The sequence below is a fragment of the Chiloscyllium plagiosum genome, unplaced genomic scaffold (genome assembly GCF_037043375.1).
Source record: "Chiloscyllium plagiosum isolate Xiang-an unplaced genomic scaffold, Cpla_swu_hap1 HiC_scaffold_30, whole genome shotgun sequence".
Lineage (NCBI taxonomy): Eukaryota > Metazoa > Chordata > Chondrichthyes > Orectolobiformes > Hemiscylliidae > Chiloscyllium > Chiloscyllium plagiosum.
The window spans coordinates 13,155,630-13,183,033 of NW_028270168.1; the positions used below are offsets into that span (position 1 = coordinate 13,155,630).

Here is a 27,404-nt window from a genome sequence, read left to right on the forward strand (position 1 = left end):
CAATGGCCTACAATTACCTGGATCATCTCTACTGCCCTTAAACAAGGGTACAACATTTGCAATCCTCCAGTCTTCTGGTACTAAACCTGTAGACCATGATGACACTAATATCAGAGTCAAAGGCTTCGCTATCTCCTCCCTAGTTTCCCAGAGAATCCTCTGATAAATCCTATTCAGCCCAGGGGACTTGTTTACTTACACTCCTAGACTTGATAACACCTCTTTGTATCTAAGCTCGATCCTTTCTAGTCTAATATCTCATACTTCATTCTGCTCCTCTATGATATTCTCCTTTTCCTGAGTGAAAACCAATGAGAAATGTTTGTTTAGCACCTCTCCAATGTCCACAGGGTCCATACTCAACTTCCCACTTCTGTCTTTGACTGGCCCAATTCCTACCTTAGTCATCCTTTTCCCAACCTATTTTGTCCCACCTGCCAGCACCCAGCCCATATCCTTCAAAAACCTTCCTATTCATATAACCATCCAGATGCCTTTTAAATGCTGTAATTGTACCAGCCTCCACCACTTCCTCCAGCAGCTCATTCCATACACATCACCCTCTGCGTGAAAAAGTTGCTCCTTAGGTCTCATATCTTTCCCCTCTCACCCTAAACCTATGCCCTCTAGTTCTGGACTCCCCCACCCCAGGGGAAAAAAACTTTCTCTCTTTATCCTATCCATGCCCCTCATGACTTTATAAACTGTATATTTTGGTTTTGGGAGGAGTGAGTGATCATTCTCAAACTTTTATTTATATGAGTGCTTCTGCAATGATCATCTGTCCCAAAGATCTTTCTGGTGTCATTCCTAGAAAAAATTCTTCTACTTGGAAGTGAATGTTGTCATACATAGCTTTCATGGAATTAGAGGGGGGGAAAAAAGCCCACTGAAGTAAAATGCAATTTCTAACGATAAATTGTCAAAATGGATTAATGAATCACACTTTACAGCATGTTACTGTGCATTTTATTATGAAGCTTCTTAGTCTGGCAGTTTCTGTGTTTACTATGAAGGGCCTAATCTAAAATGGTCCATATAGCTCATGTGATTTATATGTTAATGGATTTATTTTCTGAAGCTAATTTTGCTAAGATTTGTAGAATAGTGTGTACAGAATTGCAACACATACTTTGGAACTGAGAATTGGCTTGAAAGTTCAATACAATCGTGCAGAAGACAGTGTTGCTGTAATATTGATGCTGGTTTCATGCTTTATGAAATTGTTGAAATGAGCAGGTAACTGAAATGTGCTGTGAACTATAAAAACAGAACAGATTAGATGTTGTTTGTGAATACATTTATCAGTGACCTTGTTCTGAGGGTAAAGCCAAACAATGTGCAGCTTTTCATCATGGTGTGCTTGTAAACTTTTCACTATCTTTTTGATAGGATTCTCACATCACATTGCTGGAATTTGGGCATAATGAACTGCAGGCCCTTGTTGCTATCACAAATGATGGTGGTGCATGGAAAAATCCACTCCTACAATGCATTCTTACCAAACAACCAGCAGACATTGAAGAAGGTATGCATGAATGCAGTTTAATGATTCTCTTAACCACCTTTTCAGAAATAATTCATGCTGCATGTATATTTAAACTTCATTCATCTAAGTCTCTAGGTATAATTAAAAAGGTTTGTCAGCTTGTTCAGAGATGTTATGACATTCCTCTAGAAAAGGTGGACTTGAACTTGGGTTTCCTTGCTCAAAAGTAGGGTGACGACCACAAAAGCCCTTAATACACTTAACTATGAAATGCATTGAATTTGTGATATTCTGAAATACTGGGCGGCACGGTGGCTCAGTGGTTAGCACTGCTGTCTCTCAGCACCAGGGACCCGGGTTCAATTCCCGCCTCTGGCAACTGTCTGTGTGGAGTATGCACATTCTCCCCGTTTCTGCGTGGGTTTCCTCCGGGTGCTCTGGTTTCCTCCCACAGTCCAAAGATGTGCAAGTCAGGTGAATTATTCAAGTGTGAATATAGGGGAATGGGTCTGGGTGGGTTGCGCTCTGGAGGGTCAATGTGGACTTGTTGGGCTGAAGGGCCTGTTTCCACACTATAGGTAATCTAATATTCACTAAGCACAGAGGAACCTCGATTATCTGGCATTCAATTATCTGAATTTCGGATTGTCCGGCAAGATCGCAAGATCCCAATGCTTGGTTAAATTGTTATCAGGCATTCGATTATCTGAACGTTAGATCGTCTAACAAAATACTCTCTTCGTGTCATTTGGATAATCGAGGTTCCTCTGTATTTTACACTAAAGATAGTTGAGCTTCAGAGGCCAATGCATTGACCCATGTTTGTCATTTTCTCCTCCCCTTCGGTGTCAGGAGCAATGTAGTTATGGGACAGGATGTCGTGTCTGTCTGTGATCAGGTTCAGCAACAGCATGCTATTAGAAGCAGTTAGTACTTTTTTCTACCTTAGGTCAACATTGACAGACTGATAGCTCATAATGAGCTCAACATACATGGTGGAAATAGCCAACTTTGATCAACTAACAAAACAGGCATGGAAGAGAAAAGAAAGAAGCCTCTTTTCAGACAAGGCGCTTATCTGCAACTGTGTATCTTCACATTGCTGTTTGGCAGAAATTGTTAGCTTACAAGTAGGAAGGACAAAGGCCCTATAGCTTCCATCCTGGGTATTTCAACATCCTTGGCATTATATTGAAAGGAAAATGTCACCACCTGAGTAAACCTTTCTAGGCGAGCATGCTGATCATGCCAGCAGTGATCAAACAAAGACGGCTTGATTCGGCTTTTTTGGGCATATAGAAAATTGTTTCTCTAAGGCTGTGAAACCTGGGAGACAACATTCTTGAATCAGAGAATGGGCTATCAAACGACAGCAATATAATTGTCAAGAATGAGAAACTACCTGGCAATAGTTGAAATTACCTACACCAACAGTGGGCAGGGTTTTTGCCATCCCAATTATATGGTTTCTGAAGCTGCAAAGTAGGCACCAAGACTTCAAATAAGGGGTCAGCAGATACCTTTCTGCACCATTGACCGGGGATGGTTTCATGTACGGCACTTTAAACAGATTTTGCCCTTTCAGAATTGGCTTTTGCCTTCATAAGTGCAGTAGTTGATTTTGTTTAACCTTCCCAAAGTTCACAGATTGTATGCCCATCATCCCTCTCAGCTGGAAAGATGCCAACCTCTGAGCATAAATTTGAGGACTTAATTTTACACCTATGGGAAGTTTGTTTAGTAATCTGGTATTCAAAATCGAGACTGAGAAAGCTGATCTTTGGTAGCTTTTGGTGCCTTTTCAGAGAGAAAAAACAGTGACTGTTCAGCCTTTACTGCCTTGCCTTTTACACTCAATTATACAGTTAAATGTCTGAAAGAAGGTTAGGGATTCATTGCCAAAATAATGTACACCTGGGATTTACATATTAAAGAACCGGAACCAGCAAATCCATTCTGAAAGGTGAAAGACTTAACAATCTAGGTCTGTTCAATCATTGTATCACTGTAACCTTTTGCTATAAATGGTGTTTTATCGTCCTCCTTCACAACCACCTGATGAAGAAGCAGCACTTTGGAAACTAGTGCTTCCAAATAAACCTGTTGGACTATAACCTAGTGTTGTGATTTTTAATTTAAATCTGTTGAAAAGGTATAGCAGAGGTAAGCTGAATATTGAATGTTCAGAACAAGTCTTTTAAAGGAACAAAAGAGTGAGTGTACTATAATAGAATAATAGCTACAACAAAAATAATCCAAAACTGTCTTAGAACTACACAATAGTGAAATGGTGGGACTGAAACACAAAATCTGTGAATGCAGAAACTGAGGTGTTTTACATCCTTCACCCGAAGAGGATGCTGCCCAAGCAGCTGTAAAGGAGGAGGCATTTTAACTTCATTGGATAGAATGAAAAGGAGGTACTAAAGGTTTGTAAGATCTCAAAGTAGAAAGTTGTGTGCATGGGATGCATCCTCATTTATTGAGAAGTAAATGTGCTTTAAAAATGAAAGCTGTGACATGAATTATTTTTATGCAGGGAGTTGTGACCTTAAGTGGCTGGTTAAACGGCTGGTTAAAATCAGCTTTTAACCAAGAATGTATTTGATTAAGACTCAAAGGGAAAGAAATGGATAGGTGTGTGAGGGAAGAGTAAGAGAATGGGATTAATTGGAGAGCTGGCCCATAGAGCTAACCCACACACAATGTGTTGCATGGTCCTCTGTATGTATCATTCTAATTCTGCAGTGCGGAATGATATTGATAGGAAACAGCTTGTTTAAATTGAAATTGGTGTGCTGTATTTTACGATATGCAGGTAACTTGGTTTCCTTGCCTTTTTTCCACTTTTCTAACTTGCATTTAATTTCCTTTCTAAAACTTGGGTGTGCTATAGATTAGGATCTTAGTGGAACAGAATCCCTTTTGCTATTTTTTAAAAGCTACATTCGTAGGTAGCCGTGGTCATAGATGCCAGATATGCTCTGGTACCTCTTAAGTATAAGAGTGTTTGATCAGTAAGTGCCCGTTGATCTGTCTCTTTCCTGATGTTCAAACAAGGCACTTGTACTTTTTTTTCCTGGAGGACCCCTTTGATAATCTAGTGACACTACTGCAATAAAATCATTCATAAATCTCTCCTGTAGAGTAATTTATATCAATTGAGTTTTTCCTCTTACATAAATATCAAAAAGATATGGTTATATGTTGGGCTTTTTCTCCCGCAATATTAATCTAAGAATTTATATAAAAGGGCTCTTGGTTTCATTTGTTGAATAAAAGCTCTGGAAGGGCTGTGTTTTGCCTGTTTAAAAGAAACTGCATTCTGATGCAGTGTTAATATTAGGTTGCAGGAATAATAGTCTTTTTGGTGGATGGTGAAGTAAAACTAACAGTTTGATTAGGTTGTGCTTATGCTTTTCATTTCATGTTGTTGCTATATAATTTATTGGAATGCTTAGACAAATGGAAAATTTGTTTTCAACTGAATAATTGAGAATGTCTGCCTGATGTTGCTACTGGGCTAGGTTGCTGGTATGAAGAAGCATTTAAGGACTAGTAATGCTGGTGTCTTGGGAATAGGGTGCAAAGTGAAAACGAGATTGCAGGACAAAAGTCAGAAATACAATCTCTGATCAAGAAATAGCTTTCAGAAATAATTAGCCAACATGTAATGTGGACTCAATGTAGTAGAATAATTACGCTGGAACTTTTACCTGTAGCCAGTACCACAAAAATGAAATGAGGGCTTATCTTTCGCATGTACAAGTGTTACTGCTCAAACTTTTGTTTCCGAACAGGCTATTTACTTCAACATTTTTCAATTGTGAAAGAAACTTTTTAATTAAGATTCTTGTATTTTTGCAATTTAATATGCAATGTAACCTATTGATGCACACAAACCTTTTGGATTAATATAAACGATATGCCTGAAAAGTCTTTGTACTGATTTCAGGCTGCATTTGAAACTACAGTCCTTCAAATATTATGTTGCTAAATCCAGTATTTGCCCACATCAGACTGAAAGTTAATTCAAGCCAGGAAAGAGTGTTTAGTCATTTACCATTGATCAGAATTGGGTGGCAGAGTATAAACCATTCTGACAGGATTAATTTCCTTGTATTGTAGATGCTAACTTTTATTTTGGTAGCCTAATTTCTGACATGTCTTTGTTTTATTAAATATCACGATAGTCGTCCAAGGTATAGATTATAACCAAATGACCTTTTCTGTTTATATAGTCAAGAATTACTTGATCCAGGAGGGGCCTGCATTCCTTGAGATACGCATTAAACATTTGATGAAGACAGATCGTAAGCTTGAAGCAACGCTGCTAGCGAAATGTTGTGCAGAAAATGCAGAAATTAACAACAAAGGTGCTTTTCGACAAATCTACCTCACTTGTCTCTGCACCATGGGACCCAATGAGGAGGCAGCAAAAGAGGTAAGTAGTTTTTAAAAAGTGGAGGCTTTTCTGTTCTTGAAAGATCCATTACTCTGCGAAGGAATATAGACCCCAATATGAAAATTTGGATAGAATTTTCACAAAAGCAGATTCTGGTGGGCAGTAGTGAAAATTGATGACAGTGCTGCGGTTGTCAAAGCTTAAGGGAATCCTTCAAGCTCATGGCAGTTTAGAGAGAAGCTTCAAGGTGGTCCTCCAACTCAGAGTACTGAGTTCTAAGGGAAGCAAAAGAAACTTAAGGTTTTTGGATTTAAAAGATGATGTGATATAGATTATCAAATAAAACAGCATATAGAATAGTCAAGTCTTGAACTTTGTCGTGAATCATAATAGTATAAAATAGGAACATCTACAAATCCATGAAACTTTAAGGCAGACGTCAAAAGATTTGGGGCAACACAGTTGCTCAGTGGTTAGCACTGCTGCCTCACAGCGCCAGGGACCCTGGTTCAATTCCCACCTCAGGTGACTGTGTGGAGTTTACACATTCTCCCCGTGTCTGCGTGGGTTTCCTCCAGGTGCTCTGGTTTCCTCCCACAGTCCAAAGATATGCAGGTCAGGTGAATTGGCCATGCTAAGTTGCCCATAGTGTTAGGTGCATTAGTCAGGGGGAATGGATCTGGGTGGATTACTCTTCGGAGGGTTGGTGTGGACTTGTTGGGCCGAAGGGCCTGTTTTCATACTCTAAGTAATCTAATCTAATTTGCAAAAGCAATCAACACATGAAATAGATGTTTGGTTGAGTGTTGGAGACTAAAATGCTAGAATAATTTTAGGACCTCTGTTATTGTCTTGGATCGAAAGGTCATTCTGGAACATCGCTTGAATAACCTTCATTGGTATCTGTCTTGTGTTCTTGCAATATTTAAATTAAATACATTGTTACTTATGGACAACGTGGTTCTAAAAGTTTCCAGGAATAATGTCATTTTCAGAAAATTGAGTGTCTGTTTTGGTTTTGTCCCACATTTTGAAATGAACTTTGCATTATGTATCTAAATTACATTGCAATGATTATCCTGTCTAATATCCAAAATGTTCTACTTCGGATAGATTGCCCATGTTGATTGCAAGGAAGTACTGGATATTATTTGTAATTTGGAGTCTGATGGTCAGGATAATGCTGCTTTTGTCCTGTGTACAACATTCCTTACACATCAGCTACAGCAGGAAAGTGTCTATTGCTCTTGGTAAGTTTTAGGTATTTTAAGTATTAAAATATTTGAGGTATCAGATTTTTCCATGCCTTTACGTTCACACTTGCTGGGAGAATTATTATTTGGATTTTAGCATGCTGTACTAACTCACGGTGATAGTGAGTGGTGTGATTGTTTCCCTTTTGTATTTCTGTAGTTCGGGCTGGTTGATGGATTGTAAATTGATTAAATTGAGCACCTGTGTTTAATCTCTGCTTTGAAACTGTAACTATAGTTCATTGCCACCCTGACCTTTTGCTCTTGTGAAAGTAAAAGTTCATTGGGATTTTGCTGTCTAGTTCTTCGTCCAACTTGACATAATGTGCATTGAAGCAAAATTGAAACAGACTAGGTGACGTATTCATCGTGCATAGCGTCACAGCTGAGTCTGATCTGATCCTCATTCATGTCTGCTATCTGGAGACTGAAGCAGAAACTTGAGTTGATCTTTACCCTCTGGATCCAAGTGAGTGACTCTTGCTGCCATGTATATGAATAGGTATCTCAGTACAAGCAAGAAGCATTTTACTATTTCGTCATGAGGAACGTTCTCACTGCTATATTGTAATTCAACGTGTTTTTGGTTATATTTTGGTACTTGTCCAAAATAGGTCAAAATTGGTAAGTTAAACAAATGCCCTCTATGTTTGTATGTGGTTTTAATTGTGAATGATGTTGCTGAGAAAACAACATGAGAGGCATACTATTTTGTCTGCATGTAGTGATTGTGAGAATGGAATCTAGTTATACTGCCACTTTTTAAGCCAGAAATGGTATGACATCTTAAAAGTGTACTTAAAAAGGAAATAATTGTTTGTCATCCTTTTTCCTCAAGGGAACTTACTCTGTTTTGGAGCAAGTTGCAGCGAAGAATGGATCCCTCTTTAGATTCCTTTCTAGAACGCTGTCGTCAACTTGGTATCATTGCAAGAACAGTGTACCACATATTCTTCCTTATAAAAGTTATCCAATCTGAAGTAAGTAACCAGTTGGTTTCTTGAAATTTGAAACACATTGAAAAGCTATTTGTTCAGTATCATTTTTTTTTTTGCAGTGCCTTACTTTAATAGTTGTCTTGAAATTAGCTCACTTTATAGCCTTTGCTTGAGTTATTTGATTTTTAAAAATGCAAGCTGTTAAATATTTCATTTGTAATATGATAGTTCTTTAGCCAGTGTTGCCTTCATTTTTTAAAATATATTTTTATTTAAAAAGTTTCTTTTGAATATTATAACAAATACAAAATCAAACCATTCAAACTAATATTAAAAAAACAAAGCTGCTAATTACACAAATAACTAATAGCTAAGCTAAAAAAGGAAAATCTTAACAATAAGAAGAATAACAACCGTAACACAGCTCAGCAAAACAAAACAATAGCCCTCTATTATTGTGCGCACAAGTGTGTATGTATTCATATGTTCATAGTTCTCCTCTGGATACCAAACCCATTGGATACCAAAGGAGGATAGTAAAAGCTTTTTTAGGTATGTGCAAGGCAAAAAAATGGTTAGGACTAAAATTACCGGGAACAAAAAAATGGCAGAGGAATTAAATGGGTACTTCAGATCTATGTTCACTGGGGAGGACCCAAGCAATCTCCCTGAGGTATCAGTGGCTGATGGACCTGAACTTAAGGGAATTTATATTTGCCAGGATTTGGTGTTGGAGAGACTGTTGGGTCTGAAGGTTGATAAGTCTCCGGGGCCTGATGGTCTGCATCTCAGGGTACTGAAGGAGGTGGCTTGGGAAATCGTGGATGCGTTGGTGATTATTTTCCAGAGTTCGATAGATTCGGGGTTGGTTCCTGAGGATTGGAGGATGGCTAATGTTATACCACTTTTTAAGAAAGGTGGAAGAGAGAAAGCAGGAAATTATAGACCAGTTAGTCTGACCTCAGTGGTAGGAAAGATGCTGGAGTCTATTATAAAGGATGAAATTACGGCACATCTGGATAGTAGTAACAGGATAGGACAGAGTCAGCATGGATTTATGAAGGGGAAACCATGCTTGACTAATCTTCTTGAATTTTTTGAGGATGTAACTCTGAAGATGGACGAGGGAGATCCAGTAGATGTAGTGTACCTGGACTTTCAGAAAGCTTTTGATAAAGTCCCACACAGGAAGTTAGTGAGTAAAATTAGGGCGCATGGTATTGGGGGCAAAGTACTGACTTGGATTGAAAATTGGTTGGCTGACAGGAAACAAAGGGTAGTGATAAACGGCTCCATTTCGGAATGGCAGGCAGTGACCAGTGGGGTACCGCAGGGATTCGTGCTGGGACCACAGCTTTTTACAATATATGTTAATGATATAGAAGATGGTATCAGCAATAACATTAGCAAATTTGCTGATGATACAAAGCTGGGTGGCAGGGTGAAATGTGATGAGGATGTTAGGAGATTACAGGGTGTCCTGGACAAGTTAGGTGAGTGGGCAGATGCAGTTTAATGTGGAAAAATGTATGGTTATCCACTTTGGTGGCAAGAACAGGAAGGCAGATTACTACCTCAATGGAATCAATTTAGGTAAAGGGGCAGTACAGAGAGATCTGGGTGTTCTTGTACACCAGTCAATGAAGGCAGGCATGCAGGTACAGCAGGTAGTGAAGAAGGCTAATAGCATGCTGGCCTTGATAACAAGAGGAATTGAGTATAGAAGCAAAGAGGGGCTTCTGCAGCTGTACAGGGCCCTGGTGAGACCACAGCTGGAAATGTGTTGCTGGAAAAGCGCAGCAGGTCAGGCAGCATCCAGGGAACAGGAGAATCGACGTTTCCTGAAGAAGGGCTTATGCCCGAAACGTCGATTCTCCTGTTCCCTGGATGCTGCCTGACCTGCTGCGCTTTTCCAGCAACACATTTCCAGCTCTGATCTCCAGCATCTGCAGACCTCACTTTCTCCTGGTGAGACCACACCTGGAGTACTGTATGCAGTTCTGGTCTCCAAATTTGAGGAAAGACTATTGAGGGAGTGCAGCGTAGGTTCACGAGGTCAATTCCTGGAATGGCGGGATTACCTTACACTGAAAGACTGAAGTGACTGGGCTTGTATACCCTTGAGTTTAGAAGACTGAGAGGGGATCTGATTGAGATGTATAATATTATGAAAGGATTGGACACTCTGGCAGCAGGAAACATGTTTCCGCTGATGGGTGAGTGCCAAACCAGAGGACACAGCTTAAAAATACGGGGTAGACCATTTAGGACAGAGATGAGGAGAAACTTCTTCACCCAGAGAGTGGTGGCTGTGTGGAATGCTCTGCCCCAGAAGGCAGTGGAGGCCCAGTCTCTGGATTCATTTAAGAAAGAGTTGGATAGAGCTCTCAAAGATAGTGGAATTAACGGTTATGGAGATAAGGCAGGAACAGGATACTGATTAGGAATGATCAGCCATGATCATATTGAATGGCGGTGCAGGCTCGAAGGGCTGAATGGCCTACTCCTGCACCTATTGTCTATTGCTTAGAATTGCTATGGCTATATAAAGGCTCTTATTAATATGGCGGACAAATCTGTACTCAGTCCAAAAAGGGCCGAAACGTCTTATAGCAATTGAGTTTTATGGTGCACCATACTCTTCAGAAAGCCCCTGGGGGTGTGCTCCATGACTAGCTTATGCCAGCTTAGCAGCCCTGGGGGAATTTTCTGACACTCAACCTAATAGAATGTTCTTTCTTGCACAAAAAGTGAGGATACTGAAAAGCCTTTTTTGTGTGCATCTAATGAAACTGAATTAACAAAGCCTAGAAGAAAAGATACCGGTTTCATGCTCACCTCCATCCCGAAGGCCTTCTCTATTTCGCCTACCACAGCACTCCAGTATGCCTGCAGTCTGTGGCAGGACCAAAGACAATGAGTCAGTGTGCCCATGCTCACTTTACATTTAGGACAGATTGGAGATGCTTCCACTTGAAATTTAGCGAGGTGGTCTGGGGCCAGATGGACCCTGTGGAGAATCTTCAATTGCAAAGCATGGGTGCTGTTGCAAATCAAGATCCTTCTTGCATTTTCCCAGAAGAGATCCCAACATCGAACTCCCTCTCCCATATCCTACAAAGCCATTCGGCCTCGTCTGAGGGGCCCTCTCTCAATAGATAAGCGTTGCTAACGGATAATATGCTCTCAGCACTGAACATCCTCTTCTCCATATTGGACCTATAAGGATCAGTGAGAAGTGTGGTTTTTTTTGTATGAAGTTTCTAATTTGGAAGAACCAAATAAGGTCCCTACTGGGCAATTCATATTTCTGAGGCAACTGGTCAAAAAACAACAGTATGTCCCCTTCAAATAAATCACCCAGGCGAAGCATGCCCCTAGCCCCCATAGTTTAAACCCAGAATCTGTCGTCCCTGTCTGAAAGCCTGGCATACCAACCAAGGGTGTCAAAAATGATTTGACAATATTACCTGCACCCTGACCCATGGCCCTCCACGCCTTAACAGTACTGATGCCTATTGGGTTATGGCAATATTCCTTATCTGTTCTCATTTTGTCTAAGAACAGCAGGCCAATAAGGGGGTGTCTTGCCTGAGCTGCTTTGATGTCCAACCAACGTGAGTGAGCGTCACCCTGAGCCCAATAATTCGAGTAAGACAGTAACGAGCTTAACTGATAGTTGTTGATATCCAGGAGGCCCAGTCTGTTCCAGTCTGTAAGGTAACTGCAATTTAGTAAATTTAATTAGGAGCTGCTTGTGATACCAGATAAATAAACTAAACCAGCCATTCAGCCTTCTAAATATTTGCTTAGTAAAAAGTAGAGGAAGCATTTGTGTAGGGTACAACAGACGGGGCAGAATGCTCATTTTAATGAGGACTATCCGATCTAAACCAAGAGTTCAGAAGCACCTCCCATCTACGAAGGTTCTGGTTGATTCTGTTGAATAAATGGGAAAAAATGGCTTTAAATAGTGATCAAAAATGGGAGTAATAAATATGCTGAAGTGGAGAAAGCCCTCCTGCGACCATCTGAAGGGGAACAGAGATCCGCCTTCAGGATCAGGCATTCAGGAAATCACCCACGGTTTTGGCCTCTGATTTCGCTAAGTTGATCTTCTGACCTGAGAAGCCACCAAATAGATTGATGCATTGTGTCAGACATGGCACTGAGACTGTTGGATTTGATAGGAAGACAAGAATGTTATCCGCATACAGTGCGATCTAGTGTGACTTCATTCCCACTTTTGGAGCGGTTATATTGGGATCCCTGTGTGTTGCCTCTGCCAGTGGTTCGATCACCAGTGTGAAAAGCAATGATGACAAGGGGCAGCCTTGTTGACTGCCCCTACAAATATCAAAATTGCTTGACTGTACACCATTGGTGAGGACCGCGGCAAGAGGATCACTATACAAAACCTCCGCCCACTTGATGAAGGTCTTTCTCAGGCCAAACCGTTTCAAAGTATGCAAAAGATATGACCACTCAACCCTGTCAAATGCCTTTTCCACATCTAAGGAGATCACCAATCTCTGCACTGATTTGTTGTTGACATACTTGGATCATGTTAAGTAATCTCCTGACATTATCTGTCAATCTGCGACCTTTTATGAACCCCATCTGGTTTTCCTTAAAGATGGAGGGCAGTGCAGTTTCTAGCCTTAATACCAGAGTCTTGGATAGAATTTTGAAATTCACATTCACGAGTGAGATTGGTCTATCGGAAGCACAGTCATAGAACATAGAAGAATACAGCGCAGTACAGGCCCTTTGGCCCTCGATGTTGCGCCGATCCAAGCCCACCTAACCTATACTAACCCACTATCCTCCATATACCTATCCAATGCTCGCTTAAATGCCCATAAAGAGGGAGAGTCCACCACTGCTACTGGCAGGGCATTCCATGAACTTACGACTCGCTGAGTGAAGAACCTACCCCTAACTTCAGTCCTATATCTACCCCCCCTTAATTTAAAGCTATGCCCCCTTGTAATACCCGACTCCATACGCGGGAAAAGGTTCACACTGTCAACCCTATCTAACCCCCTAATCATCTTGTACACCTCAATCAAGTCACCCCTAAACCTTCTTTTCTCTAATGAAAACAGCTCCAAGTGTCTCAGTCTTTCCTCATACGATCTTCCTTCCATACCAGGCAACATCCTGGTAAACCTCCTCTGCACCCGTTCCAGTGCCTCCACATCCTTCCTATAGTATGGCGACCAAAACTGCACACAATATTCCAGATGCAGCCGCACCAGAGTCTTATACAACTGCATCATGACCTCAGGACTCCGGAACTCAATTCCTCTACCAATAAAAGCCAGTACGCCATATGCCTTCCTCACCGCACTATTTACCTGGGTGGCAACTTTCAGAGATCTGTGTACATGGACACCAAGATCCCTCTGCTCATCCACACTACCAAGTATCCGACCATTAGCCCAGTACCCCATCTTTTTGTTATTCTTCCCAAAGTGAATCACCTCACACTTAGCTACATTGAATTCCATTTGCCACCTTTCTGCCCAGCTCTGCAGCTTCTCTATATCCTGCTGTAACCTGCCACATCCTTCCTCACTGTCAACAACTCCTCCGACTTTCGTATCATCCGCAAACTTGCTCACCCAACCTTCTAACCCCTCTTCCAGGTCATTTATAAAAATGACAAACAGCAATGGTCCCAAAACAGATCCTTGCGGAACACCGCTAGTGACGGCACTCCATGAAGAAACTTTGCCATCAACTACTCCCCTCTGTCTTCTTCCATCCAGCCAATTCCTAATCCAAATCTCCAACTCACCCTCAATGCCATATCTCCGTATTTTCTGCAGTAGCCTACCATGGGGAACCTTATCAAACGCCTTACTAAAATCCATATATACCACATCTACCGCTTTCCCCTCATCAACCTCCTTCGTCACCTTTTCAAAGAATTCAATAAGGTTTGTGAGGCACGACCTGCCCTTCACAAAACCATGCTGACTATCCTTGATCACATTATTCCTATCCAGATGTGCATAAATCCTATCCCTTACAATTCTCTCTAAGACTTTGCCCACAACAGAAGTGAGACTCACCGGTCTATAGTTACTAGGGTTATCCCTACTCCCCTTTTTGAACAAGGGAACCACATTTGCTATCCTCCAGTCTTCTGGCACTACTCCTGTAGACAAAGAGGACATAAAAATCAAGGCCAATGGCTCTGCAATCTCCTCCCTTGCTTCCCAGAGAATCCTAGGATAAATGCCATCAGGCCCAGGGGACTTATCTATTTTCACCTTTTCCAGGATTTCCAACACCTCTTCTCTACATACCTCAAAGCCATCCATTCTACTTATTTGTGACTCAGTATTCACATCGACGACAATGCCCTGTTCCTGAGTAAATACTGAAGAAAAGTATTCATTCAGTGTCTCCCCAATCTCTTCCGCCTCCACACGCAACTTCCCACTACTATCCTTGACTGGACCTATTCCTACCCTAGTCATTCTTTTATTCCTAACATACCTATAGAAAGCCTTAGGGTTTTCCCTAATCCTACCGACTAAGGACCTTTCATGTCCCCTCCTTGCTGCTCTTAGCTCTCTCTTCAGGTCCTTCCTGGCTACCCTATAACTCTCAATCGCCCCAATTGAACCTTCACGTCTCATCTTGAGATAGGCCGCCCTCTTCCATTTAACAAGGGATTCCAATTCCTTATTAAACCACGGCTCCCTCGCACGACCCTTTCCTCCCTGCCTGACAGGTACATAATTATCAAGGACACTCAATAGTTGCTCCTTGAACAAGCTCCACATATCATTTACACTCTTGCCTTGGAGTCTACTTTTCCAAGCCACACATCTTAAGTCATGCCTCACCGCATCATAATTTCCCTGACCCCAGCTATAACTCTTGCCCTGTAGTACACACTTATCCCTCTCCATCGCGAGTGTAAAAATCACCGAATTATGGTCACTATCCCCAAAGTGCTCACCTACCTCTAATTCTAACACCTGGCCTGGTTCGTTACCCAGAACCAAATCCAGTATGGCCTCACCTCTTGTTGGCCTGTCTACATATTGTGTCAGGAAACTCTCCTGCACACATTGAACAAACACTGACCCATCTAACGAACTTGAGCTATAGCTTTCCCAATCAATATCAGGAAAGTTAAAGTCCCCCATAACAACCACCCTATTACTGTCACTCATCTCCTGAATCACCTTCCCTATCCTTTCTTCAATGATTCTAGGACTATTAGGAGGCCTGTAAAAGACTCCTAACAGGGTGACCTCACCTTTCCTATTCCTAACCTCAGCCCAAACTACCTCAGATGGCAAGTCCTCATCCATCGTCCTTTCCACCACTGTAATACTATCTTTGACAAGCAATGCCACACCTCCCCCTCTTTTACCCCCACCTCTGACCCTACTAAAACATTTAAATCCTGGAACCTGCAACAGCCAATCCTGTCCCTGTTCTAGCCATGTCTCCGTAATAGCCACAACATCGAAGTCCCAGGTACCAACCCACGCTGCAAGTCCTCTGGGGCCTTCCCCTTTTTTAAGAATGAGAGAGATGTTCGCCTCTTTTAGTGATAGTGGGAGGAGGTCACAACTGAGTCATTAAACATGCTAAGCCTTGGCCTTGACAATGTACTTTTAAATTCCTTAGAACTCACTGGGGAGCCCATCAGGACCTGACACCTTCCCATTCTGGAGTTGCCTCTTAGCCTCCTGCACCTCTTGCTCTGACAGTGGGGCATTGTCGAGAAACTCTTGTTCAGGGGTCACTCCCAGATGGCCCAAAGGACGACTTAAAGGACACCATTATAACCCGTCTGCGCTCTCAGCTTTCAGATTGGTATAATTCAGTAAAATTTCTGGAATGCTGCATTATTCCTTTTAGAATCATAGGTCAAATTTCCAGTGTCTTCTCTGATCGAGGTAATGGCTTGAGGGGGACTCCTTTTCCTAGCAAGGTTTGCTAGGTACTTGCCCGGCTTATCCCCATGCTCAAACAGCTTTTGACTTGCAAATGTAAGCTCCCTCTTGGTGTCCAAGTGAGCATGGAGTTTAACGTAGACCAGAGCGCTGTGATCCTCTGCAGTTTCACCAGCGACAGCCTGTCAAAGTATGCCTTTTCAGCTACTTTCAGGCATGACTTGAGCAAGTGTTGCTGCTCACTCCTCTGTGACTTCTTACTGGCTGAATAGGAGATAACCAACCCCCTAGCATAGGCTTTAGCTGTTTCCCAAGAATGGATGGGCTACTGGCCAAGCCTGAATTAATATCTAAGAAAGCCCTGAACTCAGTAGGAAAGAATTCAATAAACTTGCTATCCTTAAGGATGAAGGGGTCCAGTCGCCAGTGCCTCGAGCCTACCACCACATCCTTATTCTTAACCATTAACTACCCTGGGGCATGATCGGAAATAGTGATATTGCCAACTGTTCATGATGCCATCGAGCCCAGATGTGCTGTGGGGATCAGAAAAAGATCAATCCTGGTATGGCATTTATGTGAGTTTGAGAAGAACGTGAAGTCCCTGCCAGCAGGATGAAAGTGCCTCCAAACATCTACCAATCCCAATTCAGCGCACAAATCCCTTAATTGTTTAGATCGCAAAGAAGATATCAGCGGGCCTTTGGGCAATCTGTCAACTGGAGGCTCAATGAGACAGTTGAAATCCCCTCTGATCATATGTTGAGATGCAAGTTTAACCAGTCTAGAAAGTGCATCTGTCAAGAATTTAAGGGGTTGGACCAGGGGACAAGTAAGCATTTAAGAGCCCGTATTCTTACCCATGTATCAAAGCTTTAAGGATTACAAATCTCCTGTGTGTGTCTTTAATGCACTCCAATAACTTAAATGGGAGATTCTTTCTAACTAAAATGGCCACCCCTCTACTCGTATTGAAAGATGAAAAATTAACCCGGTTGTACCCATTCTGTGCAGCTTCAAATGCTATGCATCATCCAAGTGTGTTTCTTGTGATAAGGCAACATCCACCCTCTCTTAAGGCTGCAATGTATCATCTTCTTCTTGACAGGTGAGTGACTACCCTTAATATTCCAGGTCCACCACTAAACCACATCCTGAGCCATCACCTTCCACAGCACCATCTAGACTCCAGAGAGGAGGAACCCAGACTACAAATCGCTGAGCTTTAATGCAAAAGAATCCACAGAACCCAAACATTACACAGACTAAAATAACTGCATCCAACAAATCTACAAACTTAAAAACTATATACAGCAAAAACAGGAAAAAAAATCACCAAAGGCACTGATTAGAAGAATTTATCCTCCCCATTCGAAGGGGTGCCTACACATCCTAGAACCCTACTAACCATCCCAACTGCCCCCTCAACTGCTACCAGTTAGGGTTGCGCCACATGCACCAACCACCCAGTAGGAAAAAATAACACCCAAGAGCAAAGTTAATACTATAGACAAGTAAAGTAAAAATAAATGTCACCCATCCTTAAATAGAAATTAGAAATGAATATTCAATCCATCGCAGACATCATTTCATGCAACTTATTACGAGAAACGAGACTCCATCAAGTCCTTTTTTAAAGAAAAGAAAACCCGCACAGCTCTGTTCTCTACGCCTATTTGGCCATTCGACTTAAGTCAGCATGTCCACAAAGTCCTTTGCTTTCTCTGACAAGTCGAACAAATGTATGGATCTAGTATGATTGATCTGAAGCACTGCTGGATATTTTAAAGAATATTGGATCCCAAGCATGCTCTGTCTCCTCTTGACGCCATCATAGGACTTCCTTTTCTTGTCCACTGCTGCCGAGAAGTCTTGAAAAGACGTCACCCTGGAGCAGTCACATACCAACGCCTTTGGGTCCCTCCCCTGGATTCTAGAGGCTTCTATGACCCTCTATCTATATAATGATGGAACCTTACCAGGACATGGCGTGGGCACTGATCTGGACTGGTTTTCATATCACGATCTGGTGGATTCTTTCAGTTGTTATCCTTTCCTTCTGAGTTTCCAAACGTAGAAACTCTGGGAACCACTTCTCGAAGAACTCCATCAGCTGCTCACCTCCTGTCCCCTCTGATATGCCAGCAACGCATAGGTTCTTTCTTCTGCCCCTGTTTTTGAGATCGTCTACCAGATCCAACAGACCCTGGACCTGTGTTTCCAGGGCTTCAGTTTGGCTCTTGGAGGAGTCAGTCTCTGCCTCTACCCCTGCAGTTCAGCGCTCGAGCTCATCGGTCCTTTTTCCCAGGTCTTGCAGCATAGAGGATACAGGAGCCAGCTTCTCCTTGATACTTTCCTGGATCGGCCTCCCAGGACCTCGTGAGGTTTGGTCAGCTCCTCAACCAGGGTCTGGTAAGTAAGCAAGGCAGCTGCTTCAGTGGGCTGGGCCGTGGCTCAGGCCCTGGGTGAGCTTCAACCTTTCTTCAGCATTCTCCAGCTGCAAGGTCAAAAGTAGGTAAAATTTTTCAGGTTTCCAACTCTTTTTACTGTGTTTTTATGTACAGTAAAGTGCTTTGGATGGGTCCTGGCTCTGTCGGGTCGGTGTTGCAGCATTGAGCCCAGCAAACTCGATCCTATTAGGATGCCGCCATCTTGGATCCCCATCTTCATTTTTAATTATTTGAAATTGGGTATGGATTTGTGATCTACCATGAGCCAAAATGTTACAAATATTGTTTACACCAGCACACCTTAAACTGGATGTTAGAACACAGTCTGTTCAGTGATCCGCTACTGAATACAATCAAAATATGTACTCTTAGCTGGCTACCATATTGTGGAATGTAGTTGAAGCTAGAAGGCCTGTTAGGAAAACGCAGGTGACTGTTTGTTCATGTGAAGCACTGTCTGTCTTGACTTCCAAAATAAGAAATTAGTGTCAATTCGTATATTTTTGATTTGTGCATAAAATTATTTATAAAGTGCATTTAATTGGTGTTACCAAGAGACATTAAAACAGTACACATTTCTTTAGTCAAGCAAGAAACTTTCTTTTTGTTTTGCAGGCAGAAGGAGCTGGTCTCCCCATTTCTATTGAACTGTGTGTAGGAGCCCTTCGTATTCAGTCTAACGAAAATGCAGAGATGAAGATTTCTATCTGTAAAACCATTGCATGCTTAATGCCAGATGACCTTGAAGTCCGACGTGCTTGTCAGCTCACTCAGTTCCTGCTGGAACCGACAGTGGATGCCTACCGTGAAGTGGAAAAGTTATATAAGCAGCCTGATCAAAAATATGATGAGGAAAATGGCCCTATTCCCAATTCATTACACTGTGAACTTCTACTGGTTTTGAAATCCCATTGGCCCTTCGATCCAGAATTCTGGGATTGGAAAACACTCAAACGTCATTGTCGGGGGCATCTGGGGGACCAAGCTGGTGCCATTTCGGAAGATGAACTCAGTGAAGATGAATTGGATGGTAATGAACTCTTTGATCAGATGAGTAAAATTCCAGAGACAATGACTGATGGAAGAGAGAAAGATGGAGAAAATTTAAACAAAAAGAAAGAAAGGGTGATGTCTGAGAGATATTACAGATGGCTTCAAAATATGTTCTTCTGTGTGCTGTGCAAGAAAGATTATGTTGTAGCAAGAATTGTACACCATGCGAAGACACATATTAGGGATGGGATATTTTCTTGCCCTGTTTGTGCAAAAAAGTTTAAGAGAAAGGAACAGTTTACTCCACATGTAAAGGAGCATATAAAGAAACCGAAGAGAGAGAAGAAACAGAAAAAGAAACTAGAAGCAGCTGAAAAACTTTCACTTCCTGTATTAAGTGCAGCTACACCTCCAAAGCAGCAACCTTCTGTAGATGAAGTGAAAGGTTTGGCTAAAAAAGAAGTTGAGGAAAATGACTACATAATCTTCAGTGGAACTGACTCAGTGGAAGAAGGTCAAGGTGACCAGCCCAAAGCTGAAGTAGATGAAGCTGTTGTTTCGCAGTGGACAGAAAGTTATCCATGCCCAGGTACAGATTGTTTGAGGTCATTTAAATACTACAAAAATCTCACAGCCCATTTGAAAAATGATCACTTGGACAATGATGAAAATGTGAAACATTTCCTTGAAATGAATAACAGGAAGGCACTGTGTAAGTACTGTCGGCGTCATTTTGTCAGTGACTACCATCTTAAAGCTCACTTAAAGGTACACTCCGGGTTGCAACCATACATTTGCATTCAGATGGACTGTAATGCAAGCTTTCAGGCCTTTGCTGATCTAGTGAAGCACAGAAAACAGCATAAAGAATTCCGATCCAGATGTACATTTAAAGGTTGTAATAAGGTTTTCAGTGGATCTTGCTTGCTGTATCACCATGAAGCTCAGCATTACAGGGAAGCAGCCTATTCCTGTAATTTATCTGGCTGTAAGAAATTCTACTTTTCAAAAAGTGAATTTCAAAATCATCTGCAAACGCATGGTATAACAAGACTGGAAGACTTTGAGGCCAAATTTCTGAAAAAAGAGAGTGACACCACAGAAGGTCTGGTTGATGATGGCCCTAAGCTTGTGACTTCAGAAGAGCAACTCATTCCCCTGTCTGACAGTTGCACAGAAAATACAAGTGAGACGTTGAATGAAGTATCAGAAAGATCTTCAGAAAGTTGCAGCTATTCTCTGCCCCAGGATGTTGTTAAAAGGGAAAATGAAGCACAATACAGCCCAAGCGGTTCACGTTTTCCAGTGGTACAAGGTACTGATGGTGCAAATTTAGGCTTTGACAGCAAGAATCGATCTGGAAATAGTACTCAACAGAATGTTTATTCCGAAAATCTTCTTGTGCCCTTGGAAAAGTTGGCATCATTTAAAGAACTCAGTGACATTGAGGATATGATGAAAGCAGCTACCCTTCATCCAGAAATTAACAGGAGCCTGGCAAAGCACAAAATCCCAACTGGGGTTGGAGGTAGCTCTCCAGCCTTAAATAAGCTTGCTTGTGGGATTGATGGCTGTGTTATGGTGTATGCCTTGACAAAGGATCTCAGGAAGCATATCAAAATGGCTCATCCAAACTACTACAAGGCTAAGAAACGAATTGATAAACACTGCAGAGATGTTTTGAAAAGTTCTGTATCAAATCAAGTCAAAATTAAAACTGAGGCAGGACCGCAGGCATCACGATTACCGACCTCTCTCAGATTGGAAGGCGAGTCAGTTCCACCTGTAATTGATGATCTTGCAGGAGGTAAAAGTGTGCTGCTCAAAACACAGAGAGCTAAGAAGCCTAAGAACAACAGGAATGCCAAATGGCCTGCCATTTTTAAGGATAATAAGTTTGTATGCTCCAGGTGTTTTAAAGAGTTTTCGAATCCCAAATCACTTGGTGGCCACCTGGCTCGCAAAATAAAATGCCCGTTACTTGCTGAGAATAATGCAGAGACCACTCCTATGAAGAGATATGAAGGCCAGTCTGCAAGTGTTGCCAGCTGTGCTCCTGCAGTGCCAACTCTGGAAGAACTTATAAGAGCTCTGCAGAAGCTGCGGTTAGATAAATCTGAAGTGTTTAGAAATGAAGTGATGACATGTGCTTCCACTTTACCTTCACCTCTGGCAAAGCCGCCTTCTACACCGATCCTCACCAGCGATGCTTCCGTTTCCACACGTTCAGATAATGATTCTCAGTTGCAACCACATTCTCAAGAGCTCTTCCAAAGTGATTCATCTAAAGAGGATTCTGGAATCATTAAGCCATTTGTCTGTGACAACGAAGGATGTGCCTTTAAGGCAATGACCAAAGATGGCCTCATCAACCATTATGTGAAAACTCACAAGTACTCTAAGGAGAAGGTTCTTCAGTTAAGCAGATTTCAACTCAGGTTTGCACCATTCAAATGCCACATCTGCCTAAGAACATTTACAAGAAAAACTAATCTTAGAACTCACTATAAACAAATGCATAGATTCAGTAAAGAGGACATGCAGAAAGGCAAGTTTTCCTATATAAACTGTGTTTCTGTTCCTAGCAATACAAATCCACAGCTGAATGTGCCAAATATCATAATTAAAACTGAGAATGACAGTCTGCACATGAATGAAGAGACTGTGAATCGTGCTCAGAATGTCACTGAAAGGCTTAGTTTGTCTGAGAATGCTGGGCCTATTAAGAATGAAGAGAGTTGTCATTACCCAACGAGTGTTTCTTACCAAACAAAAAGCTTGACTTTATTTGGCGATGATGAACATTCACACCTTGGCACAGTGAGTGGAAGTTGGCGTCACACTGAAAGTGATTCAGAGAATACAATGAATGAATCCTTTACTACTGAAAGGGAATGTTCTGAATCCACCGAATCTATAAAATCTGAGGAAATGCGTTTGAATGGTAGCATGGAATCTAGTATGATGCCAGATAGTGCAGATGATTCCGAATCCAAGGAAGAGGGTAGAGGAAGCCGAAGGATTGGTGCTAAAAGTAACTTGTGTTACATCTTAAATAAATATCACAAACCTTATCACTGCATTCATAAGGGCTGTTCTGCGGCTTTCACTGGCCAACCAAATTTGATACGCCATTACCAGACTGTACACCAGTACAACCGGGAACAAATGTGTTTGGAAGAAGATCAAAGAAATGCCAAGAAAGACAATACCAAAGTGAAGAAAATCTTCAAATGCAAATTTGAAGGTTGCACCAAACGCTTTCAATATCCTAGAGTGCTTCTGAGACACTACAGTGAAATTCACAAGGTTGCAGGTGGTGAAACTGGAAAGTATGCCTGTAATCAGCCAGACTGTCTAGCCTCTTTCAATGTGTATAGCAACCTTAGACGCCACCTGCAACAAGCTCATGAGATTAATCTTGAAGTCAAAAGAGAGACCCTGGGTGATTTACAATTCAAGTGCAGTATAGATGGTTGCAGCCGCACTTACACTATCCGCTCCAGTTACCTGCGCCATGTCCAAAGACAGCATAAAGCCCACTACAAGTCAATATTAGTGAGGCCTCGCAAAAACTTTCAGTATGACCATAAACCTAATTTGGAAAGATGTGACCTCAGCCATCTAATTGATAGAGGTGCTCATAGCTCATCTGTGGTTGGACCTGATAATCTATTTGGGCAAGCACATCTCACTGATGAAGACAGCTGTGGCTCTGCACTACTGAGTCAGCCTAACTTGGAACGAATCGGTGCAAACCATGTTTCTGATGAAGGCAGTAGTGAAACGGAATCTGATGTTGAGCCTGATTTTGAAAGTTACCAGGAGCATCTAGACTCATACAATTCAGCAATAAATCATGAATCTAACTTTGAAAATCACAGCAGTGGAGATCTTGAAGATAAAGGGTTTAGAAAAGCAACAGGATTGGAATTCGACTCAGGCAAGAGCGTGACTGAACATCATTCTGATGACACAAGTGACTCGGTACTGCATGAGGTGGATAGTGAGAGAAATGAATCTTGTCTGGCTTTGGATGGTTCCCTTGTGAATGACTCTGAAAAGGATTCAAGAAAATTGGGCAAGTGTCGTGATTTTTTGTTGAAGAGTATAGACCACGGATTTGCCATGTGCAAAGTGGAGGTTTTGAGAGATCAGTTTCCATGCATGGTTGATGACTGTCAAGCAGTTGTCCTAAGCCGACGGAGTGTTTTGAGACACTATAAGATACAGCATAAGATGACTGCTAAATATATTGAACAGAACATTAACACGCTCCTAGTGTGCAAGAAATACTCTGATCCATCGCATGGTGAAAAATTGGGATCTGATGCACCAAAACATGCTAAAAATGTGGTCCCTGAGCAAACAGAGGAAACTCCAGGTTGTAGTGTTCTCAGGCAACAAAATGGAGAAGTACCTGTGAAAACTGAGTTTAAAATTGAGCAGGAGCAAATTGGAACAGGACACCAGTTGCATAACTGCAGCATAGGAAATGGAAATGATAGTCTTTCCAGTGGTGTAAGTGTAATGTTTACTGGGAAAACTGTAAGTAGCGGTTCTGCCGTGGGGATGACAAACCGAAGTCCAAGCTTCAAAGAAAATGTTGCAAATCGGGCTTTTGTACCTAAAAATGGAGGGTTAATTACAAACTCAGCAAAACAAAGTGGGAGCCAGAATAATTTACTTTTCACGAAATTGAAGCAGCCTTTGAAAAGAAAATCTGAAATGGAGGCACAGCGAACAAATACCACTTTGACACAAGGCTCAATGTTTGGTGCCAAAGATGGCCAACAGAGCCAGAATGGTCAGCAGAAACCATTTGACTTGACCACATATAAGCCAATAGGATTTGAAGCGTCATTTCTGAAGTTTATTCAAGAAAGTGAAGACACTGAGAATGATGATGATACGTGGCACTGGGAGCCACCTAAGCGCTGCAAAAAATATAGTTCACAAAAGAGGGAGTCAGCAGTTAACACTGGATTGAAAGAACCGACAATGGAAAACTATAAAGAGTACAATTCAGACTGCAACAAAAATAACTCTGTACATAGCAGTTTTCCAGCAATTGAGCCTCTAATTTCACCGGGGCAGTCTCCATCTTTGGAGAATTTACGAACAATATTGGATAAGGCACTCACAGACTGTGGAGATTTAGCCTTAAAGCAACTTCATTTTCTTCGCCCAGTAGTAGTCCTTGAAAGATCAGAGTTTTCCAACCCCCTACTAAAACTGTTTCCAACGAAAAAGAGTGATGAACTTTGTGTGGGAAGTTCATAGAACTAGTGTATCTATTGTGCAAACTGAAATCACTATACTGTAACCTATTTAGAACAGTGAAAACAGTGCTGCAGAGAATAAAAAGTGAATACACCTGGAACTTCCGTTTGGGAAACAAAACCTTGGTTTCTTCTGGTTTTTGTGCATGATTGTGTGTGTGTATATGGAACAAGTATTAGGGTACTTATTGGGGATTAGTAGTTCTTACTAAAAGAACTTGACTTGAATGTGCACATACTGGTGCTCTTCTGTAATATATTGTACACTACATCTCCTTTATGTATGGGTTTTGAGATAGTACACAGTCAATTAAATGGCAATTTTTCACAAAACATTGTACTGATGGATTTGTATCATAAGTTGACTTGTATTGATGCATTTGGGGGAGAAAAAGGCACATTGGTCACCTAATTGATTTCTGGGGATCAATATAGTCTTGATGGTTAAGTTATCAATAAAGAAGATATTTCTTGTGCTGCAATAGAGCTTTGATCAACCCAATTTTAAGTAAAACCTGTTGCCTACTCTGAAATTACAAAGACATAGAAACTAATTGCTCAATTTATACAAATACTGTGGCTTACTTTGTTTTTGGTCGTTTCCACCTGTTCAACTTTATTTTCTACACAAATATTGGCTTAAAATTTGATCTTAAAGAACTCCATTGTTTTATTGCTATAAATGGAATTTTTCCTGAGCTTACTAATGTGAAGCTCTTTCGTGGATTCCACTTTCCTTATAAAATGCACCAGTAGACCACTGCAGCACTTCGCTGTGTATTTCAATTAATTCTGTTCCTGTTGCTATATGCCTTGATAGAGCGATATGTTGAATTTTTTCAAGGATCATGAGAAAACAGAAGATAATGTTCTTCCTAATAAGTGATTTTAAATACAGCAATTCTTATTCTGTAGATTTTACAGTGGGCTTCTAATCTGTTTCTATTGAAATATTTTTCATCTGATAACTGGATAAATTAGACTAATCCTGTGGACCCCTGAAGCATAATGAAATTTATTAAATACATGCTCTTTGCTCTTGGAAAGCATTGCACTTTTTGGGGTTTTGTAATTCCAAAGCATCACAACTCTCTAAAGGAAGCTACATGTTGCAAATAACATTCAAGTTTTTTTTAAACTTGACTATTATACCTGTGTAGGAGGTATTTGTGTTTGGAGTGTGCACAGAATGGTTTCGGAAAACAAAAAAGAACCATGTTCCCTTTTTTTTTTTGACACTACATAGATCTGTTAGCAGCTTTTGGAAGTACAAGTCATAAGAATGCTAGTTGATGTTTGTGGACCTTCCCAGTAACTGAGCAGATTAGAAGGAATTTAGGGGAGAATCCTTGAGAGTTGTGTTGAGATAGAAAATTAATCATGATCTGACTGGCGTGGTAGACTCAGTGGACTGAACAGCCTACTCCTTTTACTATAATAATATCTTAGTTTGTTTACTTTGAAGTGAATTTCCTGAACTATAGCTGGGAATTCTAAGCAGTATAGGAATAAGTTGGAACTGACAATTAAATCTATGGTAACTAATTTCAAAATGAAAAAGTGAACTGAAGATTTTTACTAGCTAGCCTGATTACAGAATGTCAAATTACACTTTGCAGTTATAAAAAAACTTTATACAAATTTGAATGAAGTTCTATTTTTAACCTAATTTTGTGATAGCTGATTAGGCTACTGAGCTATTAGTTTTCTGTTAAGTTCATGAGACTACTATTAGTATTGGATTGACTCATGCTTTGAAATCCATTAAACTAATGGGATGCAGCTTAGTAAGTTCAAAGTATTAAATTTTTATGGGTAGTCTCAGCAAATGAGGCAGTCTTTGACCTTAATGTGCTTGTTCTTTGTATAGCTTATTTGTTTTGTGCCTTTGTGTTTTAAGTACTGCAATGCCAGTTTGAAACAAATGCATTCATGTACTTTTTGCCAAGTTTAAACCGAAATGCAAATGAAAATTTTAAACCTTCCAAATGCACAATCTCACACTTTCTAGTATTTTTACGAACGTTTACTTGAAGACTGAGCCAAGTGTTTTATTTCACTGCATCTTAAATGTCATTGCAGCAAATTCTGGGCAGGCCTTTGCTCTGTTGAGCTTTACCATCAAATTATCTCCTTGCTGTAAGATGTCAATCATGTCTCATTTTTTCTAATTTCACTGCTAATAAACTTGCAGACTGCAAAAACTTCATTAAATCCACGTTCTGCTCTTGTATAATGACACCGTAACAGTTCACTGTAAACCATTGTGCTTAAACCCTAAATGCACTACTTCAAAAGGAAAACTCCAACTTGGTAATGGGGCCAGAGGAAGACATTTAAACTAATAAAATAACAAATCATGTTCACATGTTGATTTCCATATTTTCTCTCTTTTCCCTTCTGTCTCTTTCCTTCCACCTATACCCGTCAGAAAAGAACCCAGCATCTCGCAATCAAAAGAGTGATACTTTCTAACAATTGGAGCTTTTTTAATTTGTTTGTTCATGTGTTAAGAATGACTTGCTGGACCAACATTCATTGCCCATCCTTAACTACCTTTGAGAAAGTGGTGGTGAGCTGTTACCTTGAATTGTTGCAGTCTGTGCTGTAGGTAACTCACAATGCTGTTAAGGAAATATTGCCATATGGTTTCATTATTAACAGGA

General features: G+C 41.0%; 1 protein-coding gene across 2 annotated transcripts in view; it reads left to right on the forward strand.

Moving 5' to 3' along the window:
* rlf (RLF zinc finger) overlaps positions 1-26,956 on the forward strand; it is a 64,646-nt gene extending 37,690 nt beyond the window's left edge. Inside the window, exons 4-8 of one of the 2 annotated variants that reach the window (XM_043717375.2) lie at positions 1,393-1,528; positions 5,731-5,933; positions 7,008-7,144; positions 7,986-8,127; positions 19,079-26,956. In XM_043717375.2, coding sequence (XP_043573310.1) covers positions 1,393-1,528; positions 5,731-5,933; positions 7,008-7,144; positions 7,986-8,127; positions 19,079-24,739 — 6,279 coding nt within the window. In that variant the 3' untranslated portion in view covers positions 24,740-26,956. The remainder of the gene's footprint in view (positions 1-1,392; positions 1,529-5,730; positions 5,934-7,007; positions 7,145-7,985; positions 8,128-19,078) is intronic. The other variant, XM_087976753.1, reaches the window with a different exon arrangement.
* The last annotated feature ends 448 nt before the right edge of the window (positions 26,957-27,404 follow it).